This window comes from Sarcophilus harrisii, chromosome 3 (assembly GCF_902635505.1).
Source record: "Sarcophilus harrisii chromosome 3, mSarHar1.11, whole genome shotgun sequence".
Taxonomy (NCBI): Eukaryota; Metazoa; Chordata; class Mammalia; order Dasyuromorphia; family Dasyuridae; genus Sarcophilus; species Sarcophilus harrisii.
In genome coordinates, this window is record NC_045428.1 from 222,917,322 (window position 1) to 222,940,909 (window position 23,588).

Genomic DNA, 23,588 nt, shown 5'->3' on the forward strand with positions numbered 1-23,588 from the left:
CAATCCATATACTTACAATCTAAAAGACAAATAAAATGTCTATACAAATCTTACAATAAAAAAAATCATCAAACTATCAGTTGAGAAAGCTAAGTGATCTATTTTTTTAAAATGAAAACTACTAACCAATATTAAAATTTCTACATGATTGTAATTTCAATTCAATTCATGAATTTTTTGCATGTTGCATATATGGTACAATTTAAATCTTTATTTTTAAAAAGCTGTTTAAGAAGCTATATTCAAGAAGACCTTAATTGCTTTGTTTTCTGCCAATTAAATTAAAATGAACTTCTTTCTGGTCATGTCCCATTTATGTTGTAGTTGTGTAACAGTTTTTTTTTAATTGAAATGCAGTTCCTTATACTTATTCCTTTAAACCTTTATATTTTTGATGTGGGTCCATTATTCAGCACAAGAATCAAATTAAATCTTAATCCAAATGACTTTACTTATATTTGCTATTTCTTGCAATATTCTCTATTGCTTCTAACTTTAAGCAATGTGGAAAATATTTTTTGATGATTTTGTTTGTTATTGATTGAAAAAAAAGTTTAAAAGTATTGTAGTTATATCTAACTACAGAATTAATAGATATTAGATAGAATTAATAGATTAGGTAGAATTAATAGATTATAGAAGCCAGAGTAGCAAGATGTAAATTCAAATCCCATATCACAAATTTACTAGATAGATGTATGACACTAGGATAGTCACTCAATCTGTCTCAGTTACCTCATCTTCAAAATGGAGATGAGTAAAATGCATAATTTTCAGAGATGAAGTGTTGTGTCTGAGACCAGATTTGAACTCATGTTCTTCTGAATCCAAGGATTTCTAGCCACTATGCCATCTAGCTGCCCCAATTATTGCTGTTATTACTAATATTAATACAGCAGCAAAAATTAAGCTACTAATCCATTATAGATCCCTTTTGTGATTGAATTAAATACATTTATATTATGTGAGGGGAAAAAAGGCTGTTTGGTCAGCTATAAATTCATTTCCTTTTTGTTCATGAGGATATCATTGAAGACCTTGTCAAACAATCATACTGAAATAAAGGTTTGTCTATAATATATCTCAGTATACTATCAGTCAAATTGGCCAATGATGAAAAGGAAATAAGATTAGTTTGGCATTTAGCAAATCCACATTGGCCCCTAGTGATCACTGCAGTTTTAAAAAATGCTAACACATCATCTGTGTAGTTATCCATTATAAAACTGGCCCAAGTATTATTCCCCAGTGACTGGGATTACTATGCAGTTTTTGGAATGTACCATTTTCCCCTTTAAAAATAGGACAACATTTGCCTGTTTCCAATCACTTGCCATTCTCCATAATTTGTGAAAGATTACTCACAGTGGTTTTGCAATCATAGCTGCCTTTTTTCCCAATCAGTAATCTTGGGTGTAATTCATCCATGCTTAAAGGCTTATATTTATAAAATCTTAGTCTAAGGTACTCTAATTCCTTACAGGGCACAGCTGGATATAAGTCTCTGGCCAAGCATACAAGAAGAAAATATTGAGAGTAGAGAACAATGGAGCAAATTTAAAATTAATAGATGGATGGATGGACAGAAAGACAGATAGATAGATACGATATAATATGATATGATATTATATGATACATTTATTAAGTTTGCTTTCTGCCAGAGATAATATTGAATGCCAGGCAAACAAAAGGCTGTAAGACACTCCTTAATTTCTAGAGCTTATTATGTTCAAAATAAAGAAATAACACATCAAAGTATAAATTACAATGTAGTGGGGAAGATTGGAATATACTTGGAAAGTGGGATAGAATCCTGGGTCTTATAAAAATAAGGAAAAAAGTTCCTTATCTGAGCTGGGAGAAGCAGAATTGAAATCTGAAGTACAGTATAATGATGACAAAGTCATGAAATTTTTTATCTTATGTGACTGATATATTACATTCAAAGCAGGGATTTTTTTTTCAGTTAGGCCTCATGAATGTATTTCTTTAAACAATTTGATAATTTTATTTTTACATAATTGATTTCATTTGTAATACTAAATGTTTTATTTTATGCATTTATTCAAATTATATCATTCTAAGAAGGGATCCATAGTGGTCCCTGAAATTAAAAAAAAAAATAACAACGTTTAATATAAAAGCAATTCCCAAATAATAGTTCCAGGAAATATGAATAAAGTGGCATGGAATGTATACAAATCTGGGGGGGGGGGGCAGATAAAGAAAGGGCAATAAGGGGATGGCAGTAAAAGGTTCAGTGCATTTCTCTCTCCTGGACAGACAGGGCTGAGTAATCTGAGTGGGTCCTTCACCATGGATACCAACAACTACAATAAAGGGCTGGTGATTACTTCAAATATTTTAATAGCCATAATTAAGTTCAGTGGTTAGTGCTATTACCTCCCTGCAGCAGGAAAACTAACAATTGGCCTATAATATGAATATCTGCAAGCTCCTGATTGGGGGAGGCTTGCCTATAGGCTAAAAGGTTTTGAATGGCCTTGGTCTGGGAGGGGCAATTTCCAGTCTGCAAAATAATTCTTTAAGCTCTTTTTATTCAAGTTAAAAAGCATTCATCAAGCAGCTACCATATTCCAAATACTCTTCTAAATATTATGGATAAAAAGACAAAAATAGTCCTGACTGTCATGGATCTTACAATCTAATATGGGAGGCATCGTGAAGATAATTATGTATCAGTCAAAAATTTACAGAACAAATTGTTGGCAATTTCAGAAGTCACTAAGATTGGGCAGGACCAGGAAAGGCTTTTAAAAATATAATTTTATTGGCTAAGAAATAAACTAGTTGATCAATGGAATAGGTTAGCTTCAAAGGACAAAACAGCCAATAATTTTAATAATCTAGTGTTTGACAAACCCAAAGACCCTAGCTTTTGGGATAAGATCTCATTGTTTGACAAAAATTACTGGGAAAATTGGAAATTAGTATGGCAGAAACTAGACATTGACCCACACTTAACACCATACACCAAGATAAGGTCAAAATGGGTTCATGACCTAGACATAAAGAATGACATTATAAATAAATTGCAAGAGCATAGAATAGTTTACCTCTCAGACCTGTGGAAGAGGAAGGAATTTATGACCAAAGAACTAGAGATCCTTATTGATCACAAAATAGAAAATTTTGATTATATCAAATTGAAAAGTTTTTGTACAAACAAAACTAATGCAGACAAGAAAAGAAGGGAAGCAATAAACTGGGAAAACATTTTTACAGTCAAAGGTTCTGATAAAGGCCTCATTTCCAAAATATATAGAGAATTGACACTCATTTATAAGAAATCAAGCCATTTTCCATTGATAAATTGTCAAAGGATATGAACAGACAATTTTCAGACAAAGAAATTAAAATGATTTCTAGCCATATGAAAAGATGTTCCAAGTCATTATTAATCAGAGAAATGCAAATTAAGACAACTCTGAGATACCACTACACACCTGTCAGATTGGCTAGAATGACAGGGAAAGATAATGCAGAATGTTGGAGGGGATGTGGGAAAACTGGGACACTGATACATTGTTGGTGGAATTGTGAATATATCCAGCCATTCTGGAGAGCAATTTGGAACTATGCTCTAAAAGCTATCAAACTGTGCATACCCTTTGACCCAGCAGTGTTACTATTGGGTTTATATCCCAAAGAGATTATAAAGAAGGGAAAGGGAACTGTATGTGCAAGAATGTTCGTGGCAGCCCTCTTTGTAGTGGCCAGAAACTGGAAACTGAGTGGATGGGGGAAGTTTAAACAACACTTGGCAATGTATTGGCTCCATCAATTGGAGAATGGCTGAATAAATTGTGGTATATGAATATTATGGAATATTATTGTTCTCTAAGAAATGACTTACAGAATGATTTCAGAAAGGCCTGGAGAGACTTACATGAACTGATGCTGAGTGAAATGAGCAGAACCAGAAGATCATTATTTACTTCAATAACAATACTATATGATGATCAATTCTGATGGACGTGGCCATCCTCAGCAATGAGATGAACCAAATCAGTTCCAATGAAGCAGTAATGAACTGAACCAGCTACACCCAGCAAAAGAACTTGGGAGATGACGATGAACCACTACATAGAATTCCCAATCCCTCTATTTTTGTCCACCTGCATTTTTTATTTCCTTCACAGATTAATTGTACACTATTTCAAAGTCTGGCTCTTTTTATACAGCAAAATAACTGTTTGGACATGTGTGTGTGTGTGTGTGTGTGTGTGTGTGTGTGTGTGTATATATATATAGTATTTAACTTATACTTTAACATATTTAACATGTATTGGTCAACCTGCCATCTGGGGGAAGGGGGGGAGGGGGAAAAAAGTTGGAACAAAAGGATTTGCAACTGTCAATGCTGAAAAATTACCTATGCATATATTTGTAAATAAAAAGCTATAAAAATGTAATTTTAGCTGAGACTTGAATGAAGCCAGAAGTAAATAAAGAGCATTTCCCCTGGCTTAGGGGAAAGCCAGTAAAAATAACAGAAATGGGAAATAAAGTGTCTAGGGTGAAAAACAGCAAGGAGGTCTGCATCAAAAAAATGCTTTGAGGAAAATAAAATATAAGAAGATTGTCAAGATAGAAAAAAAAAGTCTGGTTAGGATTCTCTGGTTAGAAGAATGGTACATAGCTTAAAAATGGCATACAATTAAAGCATGCTAGTGCAATTAATTCCCTTGAAATTCAACAGAGAAAATAAGAGTTTGCTATTTCCTAAGTATGAGGATAGCAGAAATCATGATTCTAATTAGATAATGAATCATCACACACAAACATATTCATATGTGCACACATAGATATATACACTCCTCACCTTGAGACTAACTCCAGGAATGTTACTATGCACAAAAGGGATGTTTCTACCCAGGAAACAGGGATACATAGATTCCTGTAGAGAAGTTTGATGGCTCCTTGGAGCACTCTCAGTTGTTCGGTAGAGTGTTGGGCCTTCCTACTGGTAGTAAAATTATTCACTTAAGATGGTAGAAGGACCATTAAAATTATTCATGATTTGTAGTAATAATTTTTTATAGAGCCTTCTTTTTCCTTCAACAATATCTGTTTTTAAAACAAGCTTTTAATTTTTATCATGAATATGACATGGTCACTTTCCTCCTAGGTTTTATTATTTTCACATTACTAGCGAATTTTTTATTTTTTGGTAAGAAGTCAATCCAGAGTGGCATTTTGGCCACATTTCATGACTATGTTTTGAGGGGTGGGTTTCGGTTTTTTAAAATATTATTAAGCAACAATATGGTAAAGAACAAAGGGACAGCCATACCAGGTAAAAAGAGGTTCATGAATATAAAAGACAGGTATAATTATATAAGAATAGACTACAAGATGAATCTTTTAGGTCTCAAGAAATAGAATGCAAAATCATTTCTCTTTCAAATACAGAAGACTAGCAGTACAAAAAATGATAAAATAAAATTTTGTAGACCAATTTCTCAAGAGTTCTCAGGTGGCCCTGTTTCCCCAAAACTATTTGCAAAAGTAGTTTGAAAATCTCTCCCACAGAATTCTTGACAAATTCCATGACCTCAATGATGCCCTTTCATTTTTTGCTTTGTTGTAGTAAAAAATGGCAGTAATTCAGTCAACCATCTTAGATCCATCCTTTCTTCTTGATTCAACCTCACTCCATAAAGCCAATACATTGCCAAGTTTTGTTTAAACTTCCCCCATATTTCTCACATCTGTTTCTTTCAATTCATTAACTATCATCCTAGTTCAGAAGGACTTTATAACTCTGACCTAGACTATTGCTATATTCTATTTAATAATAGTCAAAACAAACTTAGTAACAACTATTGATTGTTCTTTCTGCCTCAGAGCTTTCCCTGCTCTAGTCTATCCTCTACACATAGCCAAAGTGATATTGAAAAAGACCAGATATGACCATGCCATACTCTTTGTTAATAAACTCCAATGATTCCCTATAACCCAAAGCAGGGCTTCTTACAATTTTTCCACTCATGATGTCTTTTCACCCAAGAAATTTTTACATAATATTATGTATATAGGTATACAAAACAGGTATCCAAAATCAAGCATTTGCTGTTAACAAATCAGAATTTTGTAAACCCCTCATTCTGTTACCAAAGTTTAAGAAGCTTTGACCTATAGAATCAAAATCAAATTCCTCTAATATTTTAAACCTCTCTTAAATATGGCTTTTAACCTAACTGCCTCTATTATACAACTCAGCCCAACTGGCTTTGTTTCTCAAACATGTCACATCTTAATGTTATTTCACAGACACAAACCATGCTTCAAATGCACTCTCTCCTCAACTCTTCTTGTTTCCTTAAATCTTACCATACATGCACTCTTTCCATTATATTTTCCTTAATTCTCAAGCTATTAAAATAGCTCCAAAAATTATCTTGTTGCTATTAGGTATTTTCTTATTTATGCAAATGTTACAATTTCATAAAATGCAAAAGATCCTTGTAGTTAAGAATTATATCCCCAGTTCCTATAGAATACAGTGAGTGAAATATAATAGGTGTTTAATTAATGTTTGTTGATTGTGTTTTTAAAATACTTATTGATTTAGCATTAGAAAGATACTTGGAAGTCATCAAGTCAGCCCCTCTATTTTATAGAAGAGGAAACTGAGGTCTAGAAAATACTAAATGATTTTTCAAAAGTAGGATCTAAATCTAGTTATTTGACTGTAAATCTAATTCTTTTTCTATCATGCCAGTCTTTATATTTTTTGTTATCATAGGATGTCTTCTCAAATACAATTTTATCTGATAAGTTACTTAGCTATCTCTTTTGACTGTTCTTCTCCCCGCCCCTCATTCTATCTCTATCTCTGTTTCAGTCTTTCTCTGTTTCTCTGGCTCTATCTATCTCTCCTTTTCTCTCTTCCCCTAAATATGTATGTGTATATACACACTTATTTTTATGTATATATAGATAGCTTTATATTATATGATGGAAAGTTTTAAAATAATAACAATAACTCCAATTTATGACCTCACTTTACAGATAACAAAGTACCTTCCTCCAAAGTGCCTAGTTCACTTAATTTTACCATCTCAAATTTTCTGAGAAATTAAATGACTGATCATTAATTATAAGTATATAATAAGGATTCTAGTTCAAATCTTCAGAAACCAAATCTAAACTCATTCTATTATTCTGAAAGTAAATAACTTACTGACTAAATAATAATGACCAACATTTATAAAGTGATATAAAATGGGCAAATATTTTCTATATGTTATTTTTTGAGGTTCATAGCAAACCTGTGTAATAGATGCTAAATCCTAAATTATAGGATTATATTACATTTGATGAAATGGAAATTGAGAATATTTAATTGGCTTATCAGTCATCAGAAAACTATCTACCATTATCAGAATTTTCTCATTTGTACAATAAAAAAGATTGAACCAGAACCAGGCTTTATATGGTCCTTGATAACTTTGGAACTTTGATTCTTTGATTGTTTCTATGGTCATACAATTTTAAAATGTCAGATGCATAATTTAAACTTAGAACTTCCTTACTTCAAATCCAATGCCTTATTTATTACACTATGGTGCTGCTTGTCTCCTCTGACAATTCCTGTATCTTGGCAAAGGCCCTTCTGACCCCATATCTTGCCTACGGAGCTTCTGGTTGATCTCTCTGCCTTCCCATTCCAATCTACTCTCCACACCCCTGTGAAATTGAACTTTCCAAAGTGCAAGCTTGATTTTATTCAATAAACTCCAAATGCTCCCTAAAGTCCCCAGGATCTAACATAAGATCATCTTTTTGTGCTTTACATTTGCTTCATAATCTGGTTCCTTCCTACCTTTCCAGTTTCTTACACCTCACTTCTTTTTACTTACTAGTAACATCCCAAGACATTGTCCTATCTCATTCCCCAGAGAAAATATTCTATTTCCCAATTCTATACATTTTTCCCAAGGCTGAAATTCTCTCCCTCCTCATTTCTCCTTCTTGGCTTCTAACATTGTCAAATCTCAGCTAAAATTTCACCCTCTGAAAGAAGGCTTTCCTTGTCTCCTTTAATGTTTGTGCCTTCTTTCTAAGTCCATTCCAAATCCATCCTATATATAGATTGTTTGTACAGTGCTAGTTGCATGATATCCTCTCCATTAGATTCTAAACACTTTCAGGGTAAGACAGTTTGGTTTTACTTCTTTTCTTTTTATTCCCAGTCTTAGCATTGCCTAACACATAGTAAACACTTAAATGCTAACTTACTGACTGCTGTGGTATTTCTATGATTCCTTGAAAATGAGATTTTGGTCATTTTTATAAAAAATTAACAATTACGTTCTCCATCAGCCACATGCCCCCTATTTTATGTGTATATACATATTCTTTGCATTTAAAAAACAGGTTCAACATAGTAATTTTTACATTTATAAAACAGAGAATATAAAGATAATACTACTACTAGAGTTCATTCTCTCTATCTCTGTCTCTCCTTCCACATCTCTGTTCTCTCTCACTCTCTCTCTCTCACACACACACATGTACATGCACACACACATCACACACACATACACACACATACACACTTACACACACAGCATATACTCCTTATAAATAATATTAAGGTGTAGTCAAGTGGTCTGTGTGAAGAGGTCAGTAATTGAAAGCAACATGCACACTTAAGTGTCTTTATAAATAAATTTAATCATTCAAAGAAGAGAAAAGTTCACTTTCTAGCAACTGCTTTTAAAAAATTGCCTACAGTTGAATGTGTCAAAGAAGCTAGTTTCCCAAAGCTTCTAGAATGACTACCAACAGATTTCTTCCACTCACTAAAGAATGTCCTAGAAGTTTGAAAGAGTTGGCAGTTTGTTCTCTTATTTGCAAACAAAAGTTTGCTTATAAAAAGTATTTGATTTCATTTCCTGCCATATTACTTTTAAAAGACAATGTGATTTAAAATAATAGTGTCTAGGCTTGCAATAATACTTGAGTTCAAATCCCATTTGTGCACATTTACAGATGGCATAACTATTGTCATTATTTAATTTCTCTTAACTTTACAATGTAAAATAAGTATAACATTGCATACTTTGAGCTCCCAGAGCTCAAATAAGATTATGTACAATACTTTGCAAACATTATATTAATCCATGCAAAACATTGGAGAAACAAAGACAAAAAAAAAAACAAAATAGTCTTTGTCTTCAAGGAGCTCACATAGGTTCATTCAAAATGCTTTGAGGAAGAAGGGAACATTCACAACTAAGGGAACTGGGAAAGACCTCACACTATATATATTCCCCTGAGTTGAATCTAAGGATTCTAAAACAGAGAAATAAGAATGGATTGTATCCCAGAGATGGAACACGCCTCTCATACAAAAGCATATAAGTCTTTGATAGAATGCCAAGTTGTGAGAATAACAAGAAAGTCTCTTTCAATTTGACTTAGAGAATGTTTAAAATTTGAAATGCCTGGAAAGTCAACTATATAGGAAGTCATGTGAAAAACCATAAACCAGATAAAGGATTCTGGGAAAATGTTAGAGTAGATCAGAAAATTTCAAGTTCTCCAAATTTCCCCAGAAACAAGATAAAATAGGACTTCAGAATGAAATTAGAGTGGTAAAAATAAACTAGAGCTCAGGCAGAACAGTAGATTGGGACAACTAGAGATGATCTGAAAAAAAATATCAGAATGGAACTGACTTGAATGAAGTGTAAACAATTTTAGACTAGCATTGCTGAAACAGCAAAGTGAGCACTGGGGTTACCAAATTGGGAGTCTCAGATCCTGTCACAGAAGTTTTCACCTCCCATATAGTATGAGGAGTCTGCTGTCTGAGGGAACTTTTCCTGTTGAGAGACACCAGGCCCAGGTGTATTTCTGATACATAGCCCTGGGTAAGAAGGAAGCAGCACAGAACAAGTGAGTTACAAAAGCAATAGGGCATGGATGTGGCTGGCTGTGGGTTTTTACAGAAGATAGAATTCTTGGTTCTGGTACCAGACCAGAGGGGAGAACTAAAGGGGGACCTAAAGCTAGAGGAATCTTCATTCTCCCACACCAGTATCAGAGGTGATTATAATAAGAGCTGTTATGTGTGTGTGTGTGTGTCTGTGTGTGTGTGCACATAAAATGAGTAGGCAAAGGAGAAAGAATTCAACTATAGAAAGTTGCTATGGAAATAGAGAATTAGGTTCATCTTCAGAGGAGGATATATAGCAAAAAAGCCAATTCTACCCTAAAGAGTAGGGTCAAATGATCACCTGTCCAAAAAGAATTCACAGAAGAATTTTTAAAAGGCTTTAGAAATCAAACAAGAGAGATTGATGGGGAAATTTTAAATATTAAAAAAATGCAAGAAAAACAAGATCATAAAAAGAAAGATAATCAGCTAGAAAAGGAGATCCATCTAAAGGAACAAAATGACTCTGAAAATAAGAATTATGCAAGGAGAAGACAGAGAAGTTATAAGAAACTAAGAAATAATAAATTAAAGTATAAAGAATGAAAAAATAGAAGAAAATGTGGAACATAAGAAAATAACTGATCTAGAGAACAAATCAAGAAAAGAAAACAAAAGAGTAATCAGACTTCTTGAAAGCTAAAATATAAAAATAATGTTGATAAAATAATACAAAAAATAATTTTTAAAAATTGTCCTGAAGTGTTAGAACAAGAGGAAAAGTAGAAATAGAAAAATCCACCAATCACTACCTGAAATAGATCCTACAAGGAAAACCTACAGGAGTTTTATGGACAAATTTCAAAACTCCCAAGTCATGGAGAAAGTATTATGAGCAAAAAGAAAAAGAAAACAATTCAAATATGGTGGGGCCACAATTAGAATCCCACAAGACCTAGAAAGGCTACATTAAAAGACTGCCTATCTTGAAACACTATATATCAAGAGCAAAAGAACTGCACTTGAAGACAAAGATACCATACCTAGCAAAGTTAAGCACAGTCCTGAACAAATAGATAAACATTCAATGAAGTGTCAGACATTCAGAATTTTGTTGATAAGGTCAACATAAATTACTAATTATAAACGACAATAAGGATAAGCTGTTTACTTTTTATATTTGGAAATGTAAACTATATATCTAGGATTGTCTAGGATATCTAGATACTAGGATATCTAGTAACTGGGCAGTTCAAAAGAAAGATTGAGGCAGAGCTGAGTATGATGTGATTCTAAAAAGCAAAATCATATAGGAAAAGATAAAAAGAATAATTATTTTATACAAGAGGTATGAGAAAAAGAATGGACACAGAAGGATTAGATGGGAGAAGAGATCTGATAGTTCTAAAATTCTACTCTAATCAGGAATGAGTTAAAGAGGGAAGAATACCTATATATCTAGAAAAGCATAAAAAAATATTCTACCCACTCCCTTTACTGTTTTTTCTGAAACAAATAATCTTTCATCATAAATTTCTTACTTTTCAAACTGTTTCATTTTCTGTGTCTCACTGAGACCTGGCTCTTTCCCAGATAGTGCCTCTGCCATCACTTTTTCGAACACTGACTGCATTTTCCCTTATTCCTCCTGACTAGCAAATTGGAGTAAAAGAGTTGGAATCCTTCTCATGCCCAGTTTCTACTTCTGAACTCTCACTCTTCCATCACCATTCAATAACTCCTGAGGTTGATTCTATATATTCCACCCAATCAATAATCTGATTATTGTTCTGTATGTTGTCTACTGCCATGCAAGGTACTCCTCTTTTTCCTTCAATAAGTTCAGCACCTGACTCATAGTCTTTCTTCACAAAATTTCACCCTGTAGAACTGCAACTTACCTACTAATATTTCACTCAAATACTTTAACATCACAGTTACTCAATTTATTCATTTCCAGTAGCCTTCTACCATCTCCATTCCCACACTTATCTTCAATTTCCTAAAATCTACTGATTGCTTCTCCATTGGCTAAAAACATTTTCATGTCTCTATCATCCTAAAATAAACTCTCAGTTGATCTATCCATCCCTGCTAGTTATTATCTTTTATCTCTCCTCCATTTTGTGGCCACACTGTTTTAGAAATCTATCTACAATGAGTGCATCCACTTCCTTTCCTCTCATTCTTTTCACAATTCTCTACAATGTGACTTCTGATCCCAAAATTTAACTAAAACTCCTCTCTCCAAAGTTACCAGTGATGTCTTAATAGACAAATCCAATGACCTTTCCGCAGTCCTCATCCTTCTTGACATGCCTGAAGCCTTTGCACTGTCATTCACCCTCTTCTTGATAATCTCTTATTACTTGTTTGACCATTCCATCTCAGCTTCCTTACCTGAATCATCATTCTTCCTCAGGAACAATAGTTTATGTCATATTATTATAATTAGACTTCTGTATACAGTTAAAGTAGGAATGTGATATCACTATCTATATGATTTGAAATCCTTTCAGTAGCTGACTATAGTCATGTTTACATATAAAGACAAAATTCCTGTGGCATTTTGGTCACTATTTTCAGCTAGAAATGTTTTGTTTAATAGACATTATAGAGTCATGAAATATATTCTATGCTAGGTTACTCCAAAAAATGTAGAGGAAAAATCTGTTTTGCCTAGACTCTAACATGTAGCTGCCTGTGCAGTGGATTGAGTCAGTACATTGATAAACAGACCTTCCAGATGGATAATGATTTAGAATCAGAGCTCAGGAGCCAGTCAGGCTGACTCTCATTTAGAAAATTATATGGTATGTTAATGATACAAATGTTAGTGGCTATGATAACTTATCTCTTTATGTCAATATTCTTCAATAATGCTTTGCAGCTATGAAGCATGAGATAGAATGGATTCCAAAGACTAATAGATTATGACTAATTAAAAGAACAATGAGAAGACATATAGTATGTGGAAGTCGATATCAATATATCATCATTGATTGTTTTCATGCTCAAAGTTGTATAAAATATAAGAATAAGGACATCTATAATCAGAAAGGGAGGTCACCTAGTCATGTAGCAGGAACAATAGATAACAGAGAATCCAAATGCTAATGGTACCAATGAGATATAAAATGAATTGGAGAAGTATTTTTAAGTGTTGGACGAATTCACTAAGATTCAGAGAAAGATTTGGATAAGAATAATAGCATAAAAAGTCATGGAAATATATAAGGGTGGCAATCAATATCATCAGCAAGAATAATTATACTAATGATATCACAGATCTTATCTCACTTTCTAAGTAAGGTGTCAGAAATATACATTGAATATAGAAAGAAATTTAAAATTCCTTTAAATTGAATAAATAAAGAAGTTCAAGAGAAAAATCAAAAGAAAAGTTATTAAAATGTAATAAAATGAGTATGCATGATTTTTGCTAACAAAGGACAAGCATCTTTATTATTGTTGTTATTGGTATTTCACGGTCCTTAAATAAATGGGAAGAATCATGTATTTTCATAATACACATGGATGCTTTACCTTATATGCTAAAAAACAAAACAAAACAAAAAAAAACCTTTATGCATTTCTTAATAAAATAGTGGGAAGTAGTTTTCAGGAGGTTTTCCCAGAGACACAAAGAAAAGATGACATATGGCACATGTTTAAAATTCCATAGTTTTACATTTAAGGCATGCCCTTTAGCAGAGCTTACATTGCTTCCCTTTTTATTTTTGGCATGAAAGCTGTCAGAATGTTTATCGACTCCTCTTTTTCTAAAGCTGAAATACTGCATTTCATCTTCAAATGGGAAATGAAGATTCAATGTTTCCATATTCAATTTAACCCAACTCCATTTTACCTGCCTTTCTGAGAAATGTTTTAATACTATGTGAACCTCAAAAAAGAGGGTCAAAGATTTCCAGAGGTAAAGCTAGAAGAGACCTAAGATATCATATAATCCAATTACCCTCACTTTATAGATGTAAAAACATACCCAGAGAGACTAAGTGATTTGTCCAGTCACATGCCTTAAGAATAAAAAGTAAGATTTTAACCCAAGTCCTATGACTCCAAATTAACCAGTATTCATTGAACCAAAATAGGGAAAATTAAATGATCTTAGTCACCGAAATGTTTCATAACTAGTCCTGGATACTCATAAAGGGACAAATAAACATTCTGGTCACTTCTAGAAATTACTATGATATCCCTTGACAAGAAATAATTGACCTCTCTATGGCATAGTCAATACATGCTTAACTCAAATGCTGAGTAGGAAAAAACAGAAAATATAAATGGATACTCACTTAACATGTTCCATGTCCAAAGTATTGGGATAGCTCTCTGAACTATTTTACATAGCCAACTTATACCTTGTAAATACTATTCAAATATATTTGGATGTACATAAATAAAACAGAAAACTTGAAAATCAAAGTATGTGTGGCAATATATCTATATGCATGTATAGATTATATGCATATGAATGGTGTAGCATTGGATTCATGGAAAATGAACATTTTTTTCTAAAAATTTTCTTGCAATGGAAACATTGAGTCAAAACTAGCACCCTTGGAAACTCTAGGACTTGAAGAATTACTTTTTATTGATAAAAGTCTTAACATGTGGTTTAAGAGATTCAGTGATTTCCTAATGACAAATGAGGCATGAGAAATACCCAAAGCAAAAATCATATGATAATAAAATTATAAAACTTAATATTGGAAGAAACTTCAGAGATTCTCTAGTCCAACATCATCATTCCATAAAGATAAAACTGAGGCTAAAAGATATTCAATAACTTTCCCAAGCTCACAGATATGGTAAATAGCAATATCATGATATGAAACCAAATGTAACATACTGCCTCCTATTCCAAACTAAAGGAGTATCCCTACCTTACATTCTTCTAAAAAAAGCCATCTACATCTCTCTCTACATCTACAGAAATCCAGGATACAAATTCAATATTTGCCACTTACTGTGTGTATGATCATGGGCAAGATGAACCACATATCACCCACTAGTTTCAATAATGTAAAGTCCTTTCCCAATATGAATCTATGATTCTGCTTTCTTATCCATCCTTAATAGTGTAAAATCACTATGTAGCAGGGGCATATTCCATTGACTCATTGATTAAAACAACATCCTATTTGAAGCCACATATCCTTGGTTATCAAGACTTGTAATATATCAAAAAGACTTAGGAGTTGATAAAACTAAGAAATGGACCTACTGTTTACTTCATGGCTAAGAAATGCAATGACTAAAAGATGCATCTTATCACTTGCATTCCTCAATAAACATTTCTATTCTGTTATTCACATAAATTATTTCCAGCACCTTGTAATTTGAAATTGATCAATGGAACCATCAAGCTAATACACTTAGTTTAGTTGTATTCCCAACAGAAGGCAAATTTTTTGTGGACAGATATTGTTATTTTTTTTTTTATTTGGACCCCATCCTCAGACTCTATAGCATAGTACTTAATACGCAGCATGCTCTTAATGTATGTCATTTTTGATACCAAGAAAGATCAATTAATGTGATGCTTCAAGAATTTGTAGTAATTTGAGATCAATGCTCTAAGAATCAATTATCATTATACAGGATTATAGGTAAAAATCTATGGTATATAGGAGTTTGAACAAATTTTATATTGACATAAAGGAAATCTTGAGTGTATTTTTTTCATTTGGACAATTTCTTATTATAATGTCATCAATAATTACTTTCTCCTAAACATATAATCAGTGGGAGGAAGCTATTTTTTTCAGGGCTCAAATCAGTTAGAATTTGTTTAGTTAAGGTTTCACTAGATTAAAAAAACACTTTTAAAATATTATTTATATTTTTTTCATCTCATGATACTTCCAAATAAGAACTAGAATCATAATATTTCACTTAGAAATAAGAAATCTATAGGACAATTTTTCCTTTTTATAGAAACATTCTTGCTAATGCTTTCTAAATATGGGGAACCTCAATATTTCCTAAGGAAAGGATATTAAATTCTTTAATTAATCAACAAATAAATTAGGAAATAATCAATAATTTTACAAAATAGTGCAATATATTTTCCTTTAAATTCTGCAAGTAAATAAATATTTACATACAGGATTTTGTCTTTTTTTTTTTTTTAAGAAAATGCCTGCTATTGTACAAAGAGAGGAATATTCCTTTTCTAAGTATATTATAGGCTGGTTAGAGAATTTTAGCTACAGAGTCACATTTGTTGTTACAGTATAAATATATATCAATAGGAATCTAGATGGAAGAAAAAATAAATAAAACTGTAGTGTTGAACTTCATATCACTTTACTTACAAAAGAGTTTTCCTGAAGAATTGATACATACTCTGCTCAGATAATAAATATAAATTCTCCCTCATTACAGTTGAATGGAATTGCAAATACACATAAGTCAGCAATTTCCATTTCTCATATTCCCTATATTTCTTAGAAAATACAGAGTTCATATGAGTCCAGGTCATCAACTGGGTGTGCAAATACAAGTCATTATTTCAGCAGAATATATCTGTAACCATATCCAAAGAGATACCAATACACGATCCAAACCTCAAATGATAAATCAAAATTCACATTAAATTCCCATAAATACACAATCCCTTAAGAGCAAAAGAGGGTAAAACACAAATGATTTTAATTTATGGCAACCCAATCATTACCAATCTAAATCAACTGTTAGATCTTGTGTTTTATAGGACTACGAGTATAGCCTATTATAAGCTATCACATAATTTCTTCCACTACTAGAACAGAGACAGACTGAAAGCTGAAACATGGCTCACTACTGGGAAAATTAAGATGTCCCTCCAGATCATAACTAAAACTTGCTAGAAACTACACTGAATCAATAAAATGCTATACCAAGAAGTTAAAAAATCAAACATAACAAATACCAGAGGAATTACTAATCATCCCATCTTACTATTTAACAGAACAATATACAGATATAGTGTGGAAGAAAATCTCTTTTAATCATATTACTTATTTACCCATTCACCAGTAAGACCAAGTTTTCAGAAATACATAAAACCCTTTTCATCACCAACTTTACTATCACAGCATTCTATTCTTTTTAATATTCAGCCTAATATTGAACTATCAAATGATACTTTTTCACCTATGTATATTTCAAGAAAGCAACAGGAATTTTCATATAGTAGGATAAGACTCTAAACAACATCAACACTAACAAAAGCATCCCCCCCTTCTTCGCAAGACATTTATCACATTTTGGAAAAGCAAGGAATGTCACCAACAGAAGCCAGTAAGAAAAAATTTTAAATATTTATTAATATGACACTTACCATATTTATTGATGATACAGGTCCAATGCTGTTAACATAAATGTCAACATCAATAACTGTTGGTTTGACTGTGGAAACAAAAAAATACAACATTTAGCATACTGTATAGAATAGAGATATAATCAGGCCAAATTTTCCAATAACACCTGCCAATGTCCCATTTCAATATCAAGTGTAACTATGAAAGAGGGTGTATTCAATAGGAACAAGATTGCAATCACAATTCAGACTTTATATGATACAATTTTAAGTATCTATTTGGAGAAATAAGTAGCACTTGTATTTCAATAACACAAATTTAGTGAAGGCAGGTAATATCTGGTCACAAATTATTTCAGGAATAAAGAATATGAAGAAATTTCGTTTATGCCAGTGTTGCAGGAAAAAAAGTGTATTAACATTTTATCTTCTGGAAAAAAATTATTGTATGCTATATTTCCAGGTTAAAGAGATGTCCAAACTGGAATGGTCCCCTTTTCCATCTGCCATGACTCTCTGTCCACACAAAATTTTTCTGCTAACTTTCATATGTATCTTGAATAAGGAACCAATATCATAAAATACAATGGGCATCCAACTCACATTCCTTCTGGACCATTTAGAACCTAAAGTCCTAAGAGGACACCTTTTCCCATTTCGATGATATCTTAATTTTTTCTCAATGCAGAGAGTGAGTGATGTCCCTCTTGATCATTTCACTTTGGCAGGTAATTTGGAAGACTGACCATTAGATGAGTCAAAAATCAAAGCATGTCAAGGTTAGAAGACAATGATGTAAACAAGTTATTCTTCACTAAAATGTCTGGTACCAGTCTTAATTCACTTTCCTAAGGAAGTCTTTTATTTTTTTGTCAGGTGCTATATAACCTCTCTTTCCGATATTTTCTCTTGCAAAATGGGAAGGACTTTAGGAGAAACAATCATTTTTTTAAATATTCTAAAGAAACTAAAAGGAAGTTTTTAAATATATTTCCATACCAATTAGCCAAATTATGTAGAAATAATGGAGTGAATTAGAAAATGTCTCAAAGGTTATCTTATCTATACCTGAATCAGTACCCTTCCTTTTTTCCTTACAATATTCCTGACATCCTGTTATCCAGATATCACTTAAAGGCCTCCACTGTTAGAGAACTCTCTCTTTCCCATGGTAAAATATTTTACTTAGGGAGCAAGTCTAATCATTAGGAAGCTTTTAATTGCCATCAAACCGAAATCTGCCCTCCATTCTCCCACCCCCATCCACTTTGTCACTATTTGCCCTTTGTTCCTGACTAATTCAGATCTCCAGAAGCATCTAGGTAACATAGTAGATACATCAGTTAGGCTGGAGGCAGGAAGCCCTAAATTCAAATATAGCCTCAGACACTTACTAGCTGTGACCCTGAGAAAGTTATTTAATCTCAGTTTCCACAATTGTAAAATAGAGACAATAACAGCATTCTACCTCACAGAGTTTTTTGAGAGAATTAAATGAAATAATATTTGTAAAGTCTTAGTACACATAGGGTTGCAATTCAATTTAAAAAGCTTTGGTTTATAAAAATGTTTATTCCTTTTTCTTTTCCTCTCCCTCTAGAAAAAGAATAATCCCAATGCTTCAAATATTTAAAAACAGTAATCAAGCTTCCACACCATCAACACAAACAAGTTTTTCTTCTCCAGGCAAAACATCCCTCATGCCTTCAAATAATCTTCACTCACTCATTGGGTCATGCCAGAGACTTCGAAGTAGAGTATTCTCACTTTAGAGACCAGAGGTTTACAGGATTCTCATAATTTCAGTTACCTACCTTTCAATGCTCTCTTCAAATAGTCAAATGGATTTGTGATCACAGTGATGAAACTTATCTTTCCAATGATACAGATTGCAATCTGTCTATAACTGTTCATCTTATGCTATTCCTGCCCATGTCCTTCCATAATTTCATGTCATTAGATCCATACAACATTCTCGATGTTTTTCTTCAATTATTATCTGGAGGATGCTAATGGAGTGCCCAATGATCATCCTTTGTCTTTGCCACATGACTTGTCCATCATTTTTTCCTATCATATATTTTTTGAAGACATCTTTTATACCATGTCTTCATATTTCTTTTTTCTATTTTGTGGCACCCTATTTGTGCTCAATAAACACCTCTGCAATTGTTTTTTGGGTTATCTCCAGTGCTTTTGGGCAATTTTGTTATTCATGGATGGTCTTTAATAGTCATAATGCCCAAGAAATGTTAAAGTAAAATACTCATGGATGGGCAAATTTTCACTGCAAATTCTGAAAGCAAATTGTTAAGACTACTAATTCAATTGGTAAATTATGGTTATTCACAAACAATATGTAACTTGCAGTACTCCTTAGCTAGATACCTCAGTGAAAAAATAACCTAGCTAACATGTTTGCAATTAATATATCCCAAAATTCAAATAGCATAAAATAAATGAAAATATTACTGTTCAAAATAGTAAAATCAATCCTAGCAAGCCTTTTCTCTAGAACTCTGAAGACAGAAAATTCATTTCCCACATTTCTTAAAATCTACTTAAAGAGAACAGGAAAGTCATCACATATTGTTCCTTCATATATATATATACAGATGTCATTCACAGAGTCTTAAAGGAATCCTATAGATCTTGTATTTCATTGATAACCAGATAGTGGAAAATTTTTCTTAGGTGTAAGCCAGGTTTTAGATTTTTTGAGATAGAAAGTTAAAATAAGAACAGTTGATTGCCATCTGAAATGGATTTAAACATGATTTCCTGATACAAAGAACTCTTAGCAGTTGACAGTGAATAAGCGGCAAATGTCCATCACAGAACTTTCTCCACAGAAAAGGGGACAAACAGTTCCCCTTAATCTCTTTCTCCCTTAAAGTGATTATTATTAGAGAAATAAAAGGAACTAATGGATGTATTAGCAATTATTTCAATAAGCACACTACAATTTTGCTAAATAAATGATTGTTCACAAATGAACATCTTAATTGACTGATTTTCTATACAGATTTCTGTTATATTAAATTATATCCCTTCCACTCATGTTGTTTAAGCAAATGAGAATTTCAAGACCTTACAGAAAAGTGACAGAAAGATTACAAATTAATACCTACTCTTTTCACTATGATTTCGTCAGTGGACCTGAGTAATGAGACTTCAAAGCTGTCAGCATCTTAGAAAACATACTGACAAAATTGTTGTTTTTTATATAACTTATACATAACTGTGATTAAACACTGTCAAAAGAAACTATTCCCCTCACTCCCTCTAGACTGTTTTATGAGTCACATCTGATGCATCATTCTTCCATCCAATCAGAAGTATTATGATTTTGACTGATATTTAAAACCAATTATTAGCTATCAATGAGTCAACCATTAAATGCTTTCTGAGTACTAACTTGTGTTGTGCTCAAAAAAGAGTCAGAAATTTCCCCATTCTACAAACTATGCAATACAGTTAAATACAAAAGATGTTTTCCCCATTTGCAGAATGATCACATCAGACTTAAAGTTCTCTCCTAGTTCTAAATCTATGGCTATGTATGCATAATAACAGGAATAGAGGAGGGAATTCTGAACTGATTCACATTTGAAAAGAATTTCTGCTGACATGCGAACATGAAGCCTTCACCTACAAAGACTTAAAAAGAAGAAGAAAGAACTATCTCAGTAGATTTTGTCTTCTGTTAGAAGTTTGTCCTCAAGAAAGTTCTATTCCCTGTGAAATGTTCTCTGAAATTTTAGGCCAAGATGTATTTTTTATGTTGTTTTTTTTCACCGAAATCTGAAATGTGTACTGTGGGGTTCAAGTCAGACAGTTTCTTGTTTTTCTTGCTTTACATGTCGCAAACTCCAAGGAGTATTGGTGAGTCCCTCCCAAACTTGTAAATTTTTTTCCACAAATTTGTCCTTAATTTTTGAACAGGATCACAAGCAGAATGGAAATTTTTCTCATTGTTCCTAGAGTTTTAAAAATAATTAAAGAAATGCAAGAATTTATTAGCTATCCTAAATTTATCAGAGTACCAGTAAATTTCAGTGTACCAATTGCTCCTCATCCCTATTATACCATGCTTCAAAGCCAGGTTTATCATCTTTTGGCAAATTTATCATTCATTTCTTCCATTTGTTGAGTTTTTTGTAGCATATTAACATTGCCTGCCTTTATCCCTTTCTTGACCTATCATGCTTCCACCTCTAGTTTATAGATTTTCCCACATGACAATATCTTATTATAGAATGTTAACTGCTTCTTTTATATTATGTACTCTATATAAATACCCTTCTATTGTCCTATTTTAGTGATAAGTTACATCTCAACAAGCTTCAATAATAACTACAGAGCTGAATTTTTGTCCCTGAATTAAAACATCTCCTTAATTTTGTTTATCATTAATATTTTGTGAATGTATACATAAAAATCTTAGCACAAGAGTTTTCTGCTCCTTTTCTTGGCTAGTAATTCATGTGAATTACTGTTGTTCAGCTATGCCCAATTTTTGTGACTTAATTTGGGGTTTTCTAGGCAAAGATACTAGAGTGTTTACGATTTTGTCCAGTTCATTTTACAGATGAGAAAACTGAGGTAAAAAGGGCTAAATTATTTGTTCAGGGACACATAGCTAGGCCAAATTTGAACTGAGAACATGTTTCAACTCAGGAAGATGATACTTATTCCAGGCCAGCATTCTATCCTCTGTAACACTGAGCTGCCCTGTGAATTACTATTTCTGCATTGATATTTTTACTTTGTAATGTGATCTAGTAAGGGATATTAATAGTTTACTCCTTTCTACTTCATTTCCAGCTTAAATCTTTAATTAGTTTTCAGGAAAAAACATTTTGATCTATCTTTATCTAACCTAGGATATTCAAGAAAACAAGCCTATAATTCCATTATTTAACCCCTGAGATTTGGATCTCATTCTCAGATAATATCTTCTTAAAAACACTTCTCAGTTGCCAAATTTGCTTTTCTTTAGATCAAGTATAAAGCAAAAAAATAACTTTGGTATCAAATAATAAAACATATAATTACTAGGGCCTACAAAATGTTTAATTTCTTGCCTGGACTTTTATATTTCTGGATTTGTTGTCCATTTTTGGACCCATTCTTGGATTTAACTAAGACAAACATTTTTTACACTCAAAGAATTTATTCTGTTTAGGTTATCATCTGCTCATATTAGAACTTTGCAATAGCCTCCTAATTAGCCTTCTCACCTAAAATCTCATCTCACTCTAATCCATCTCCAACAGAGCTGCTAATGGGATTTTCCTGAAGTTTAATTTTGATCATGTCATTCTCTTAGTTAAAAAAGTCCAAAAGCCTACTTCTGCCTCTGAGACCAAATATAAATCCCCCAATTTTAATTTTTTTTTTTACAATTTGACTTCAATCTATCTCATTAGACTTTATTTCTCCTCATAGTCTATGTTACAGTCTAACTGCATTTACATTGTTCTTAACACACAACACAACTTTAATTCCAACAGCTATGCTTTTGTGTTGGTTATCTCAGTATCTTCATCATTATTTTTGCCTAAAATAGAGACCCTATTAACTTCTGTCTTTTAGAATTATTTTTTTCCCTTCAATATTCAGCTCAAGGACTAATTTCTACATAAAGCCTATCATGATGACTCCATGTGCTAATGTTTTCCATGTCCAAGATGACCTGATATTTATTTTGTGAATGTAAATTCAAGTGTTAGGATTACTTAATTTTTTTTTCCTTTTGATCCTCAATACCTTGCAGAGTATCTGGTTAATAACAGGCATGTAATAAAATTCTTTAATTAATATAAAAAAGTCATAGTCCAGACCAAGAAATGACTATCTAGTTAGGGAGATCAGGTATTTAACTATATATTAAAAATAAATGAAGAAAAGAAAAAAAGTCATAAAGGAAATAAAAGAGGAAGGCATTTTTTTTAATTATAGCTTTTTATTGACAGAACATATGCATGGGTAATCTTTACCAATATTGTCCCTTGCACTCAATTCTGTTCCAACTTTTCCCGTTCCTCTCCCATCCCTTCCCCTAGATGGCAGACAGTCTTATACATGTTAAACATCTTAAAGTATATGCAATATATGTGTAAAGATCCATATAGTTCTCTTGTTGCACAAGAAAAATCAGATTCAGAAGGTAAAAATAACCTGGGGAGAAAAACAAAGATGCTAGTAGTCCACATTTATTTCCCAGTGTTCCTTTTCTGGGTGTAGCTTTTTCTGTCCATCATTGATCAGTTGGAATTGAATGATATCTTCTCTTTGTTGAAGATATCCACTTCCATCAGAAGGTATTTTTAAAGGAAGCATTTT

General features: G+C 32.5%; 1 protein-coding gene across 1 annotated transcript in view; it reads right to left on the minus strand.

Annotated features, from left to right (window-relative positions):
- Positions 1-23,588, minus strand: part of LOC111719992 (gamma-aminobutyric acid type A receptor subunit gamma3) — a 462,401-nt gene that overhangs the window by 397,144 nt on the left and 41,669 nt on the right. The window contains exon 3 of the mRNA XM_031959095.1: positions 17,262-17,329. Coding sequence (XP_031814955.1) covers positions 17,262-17,329 — 68 coding nt within the window. The remainder of the gene's footprint in view (positions 1-17,261; positions 17,330-23,588) is intronic.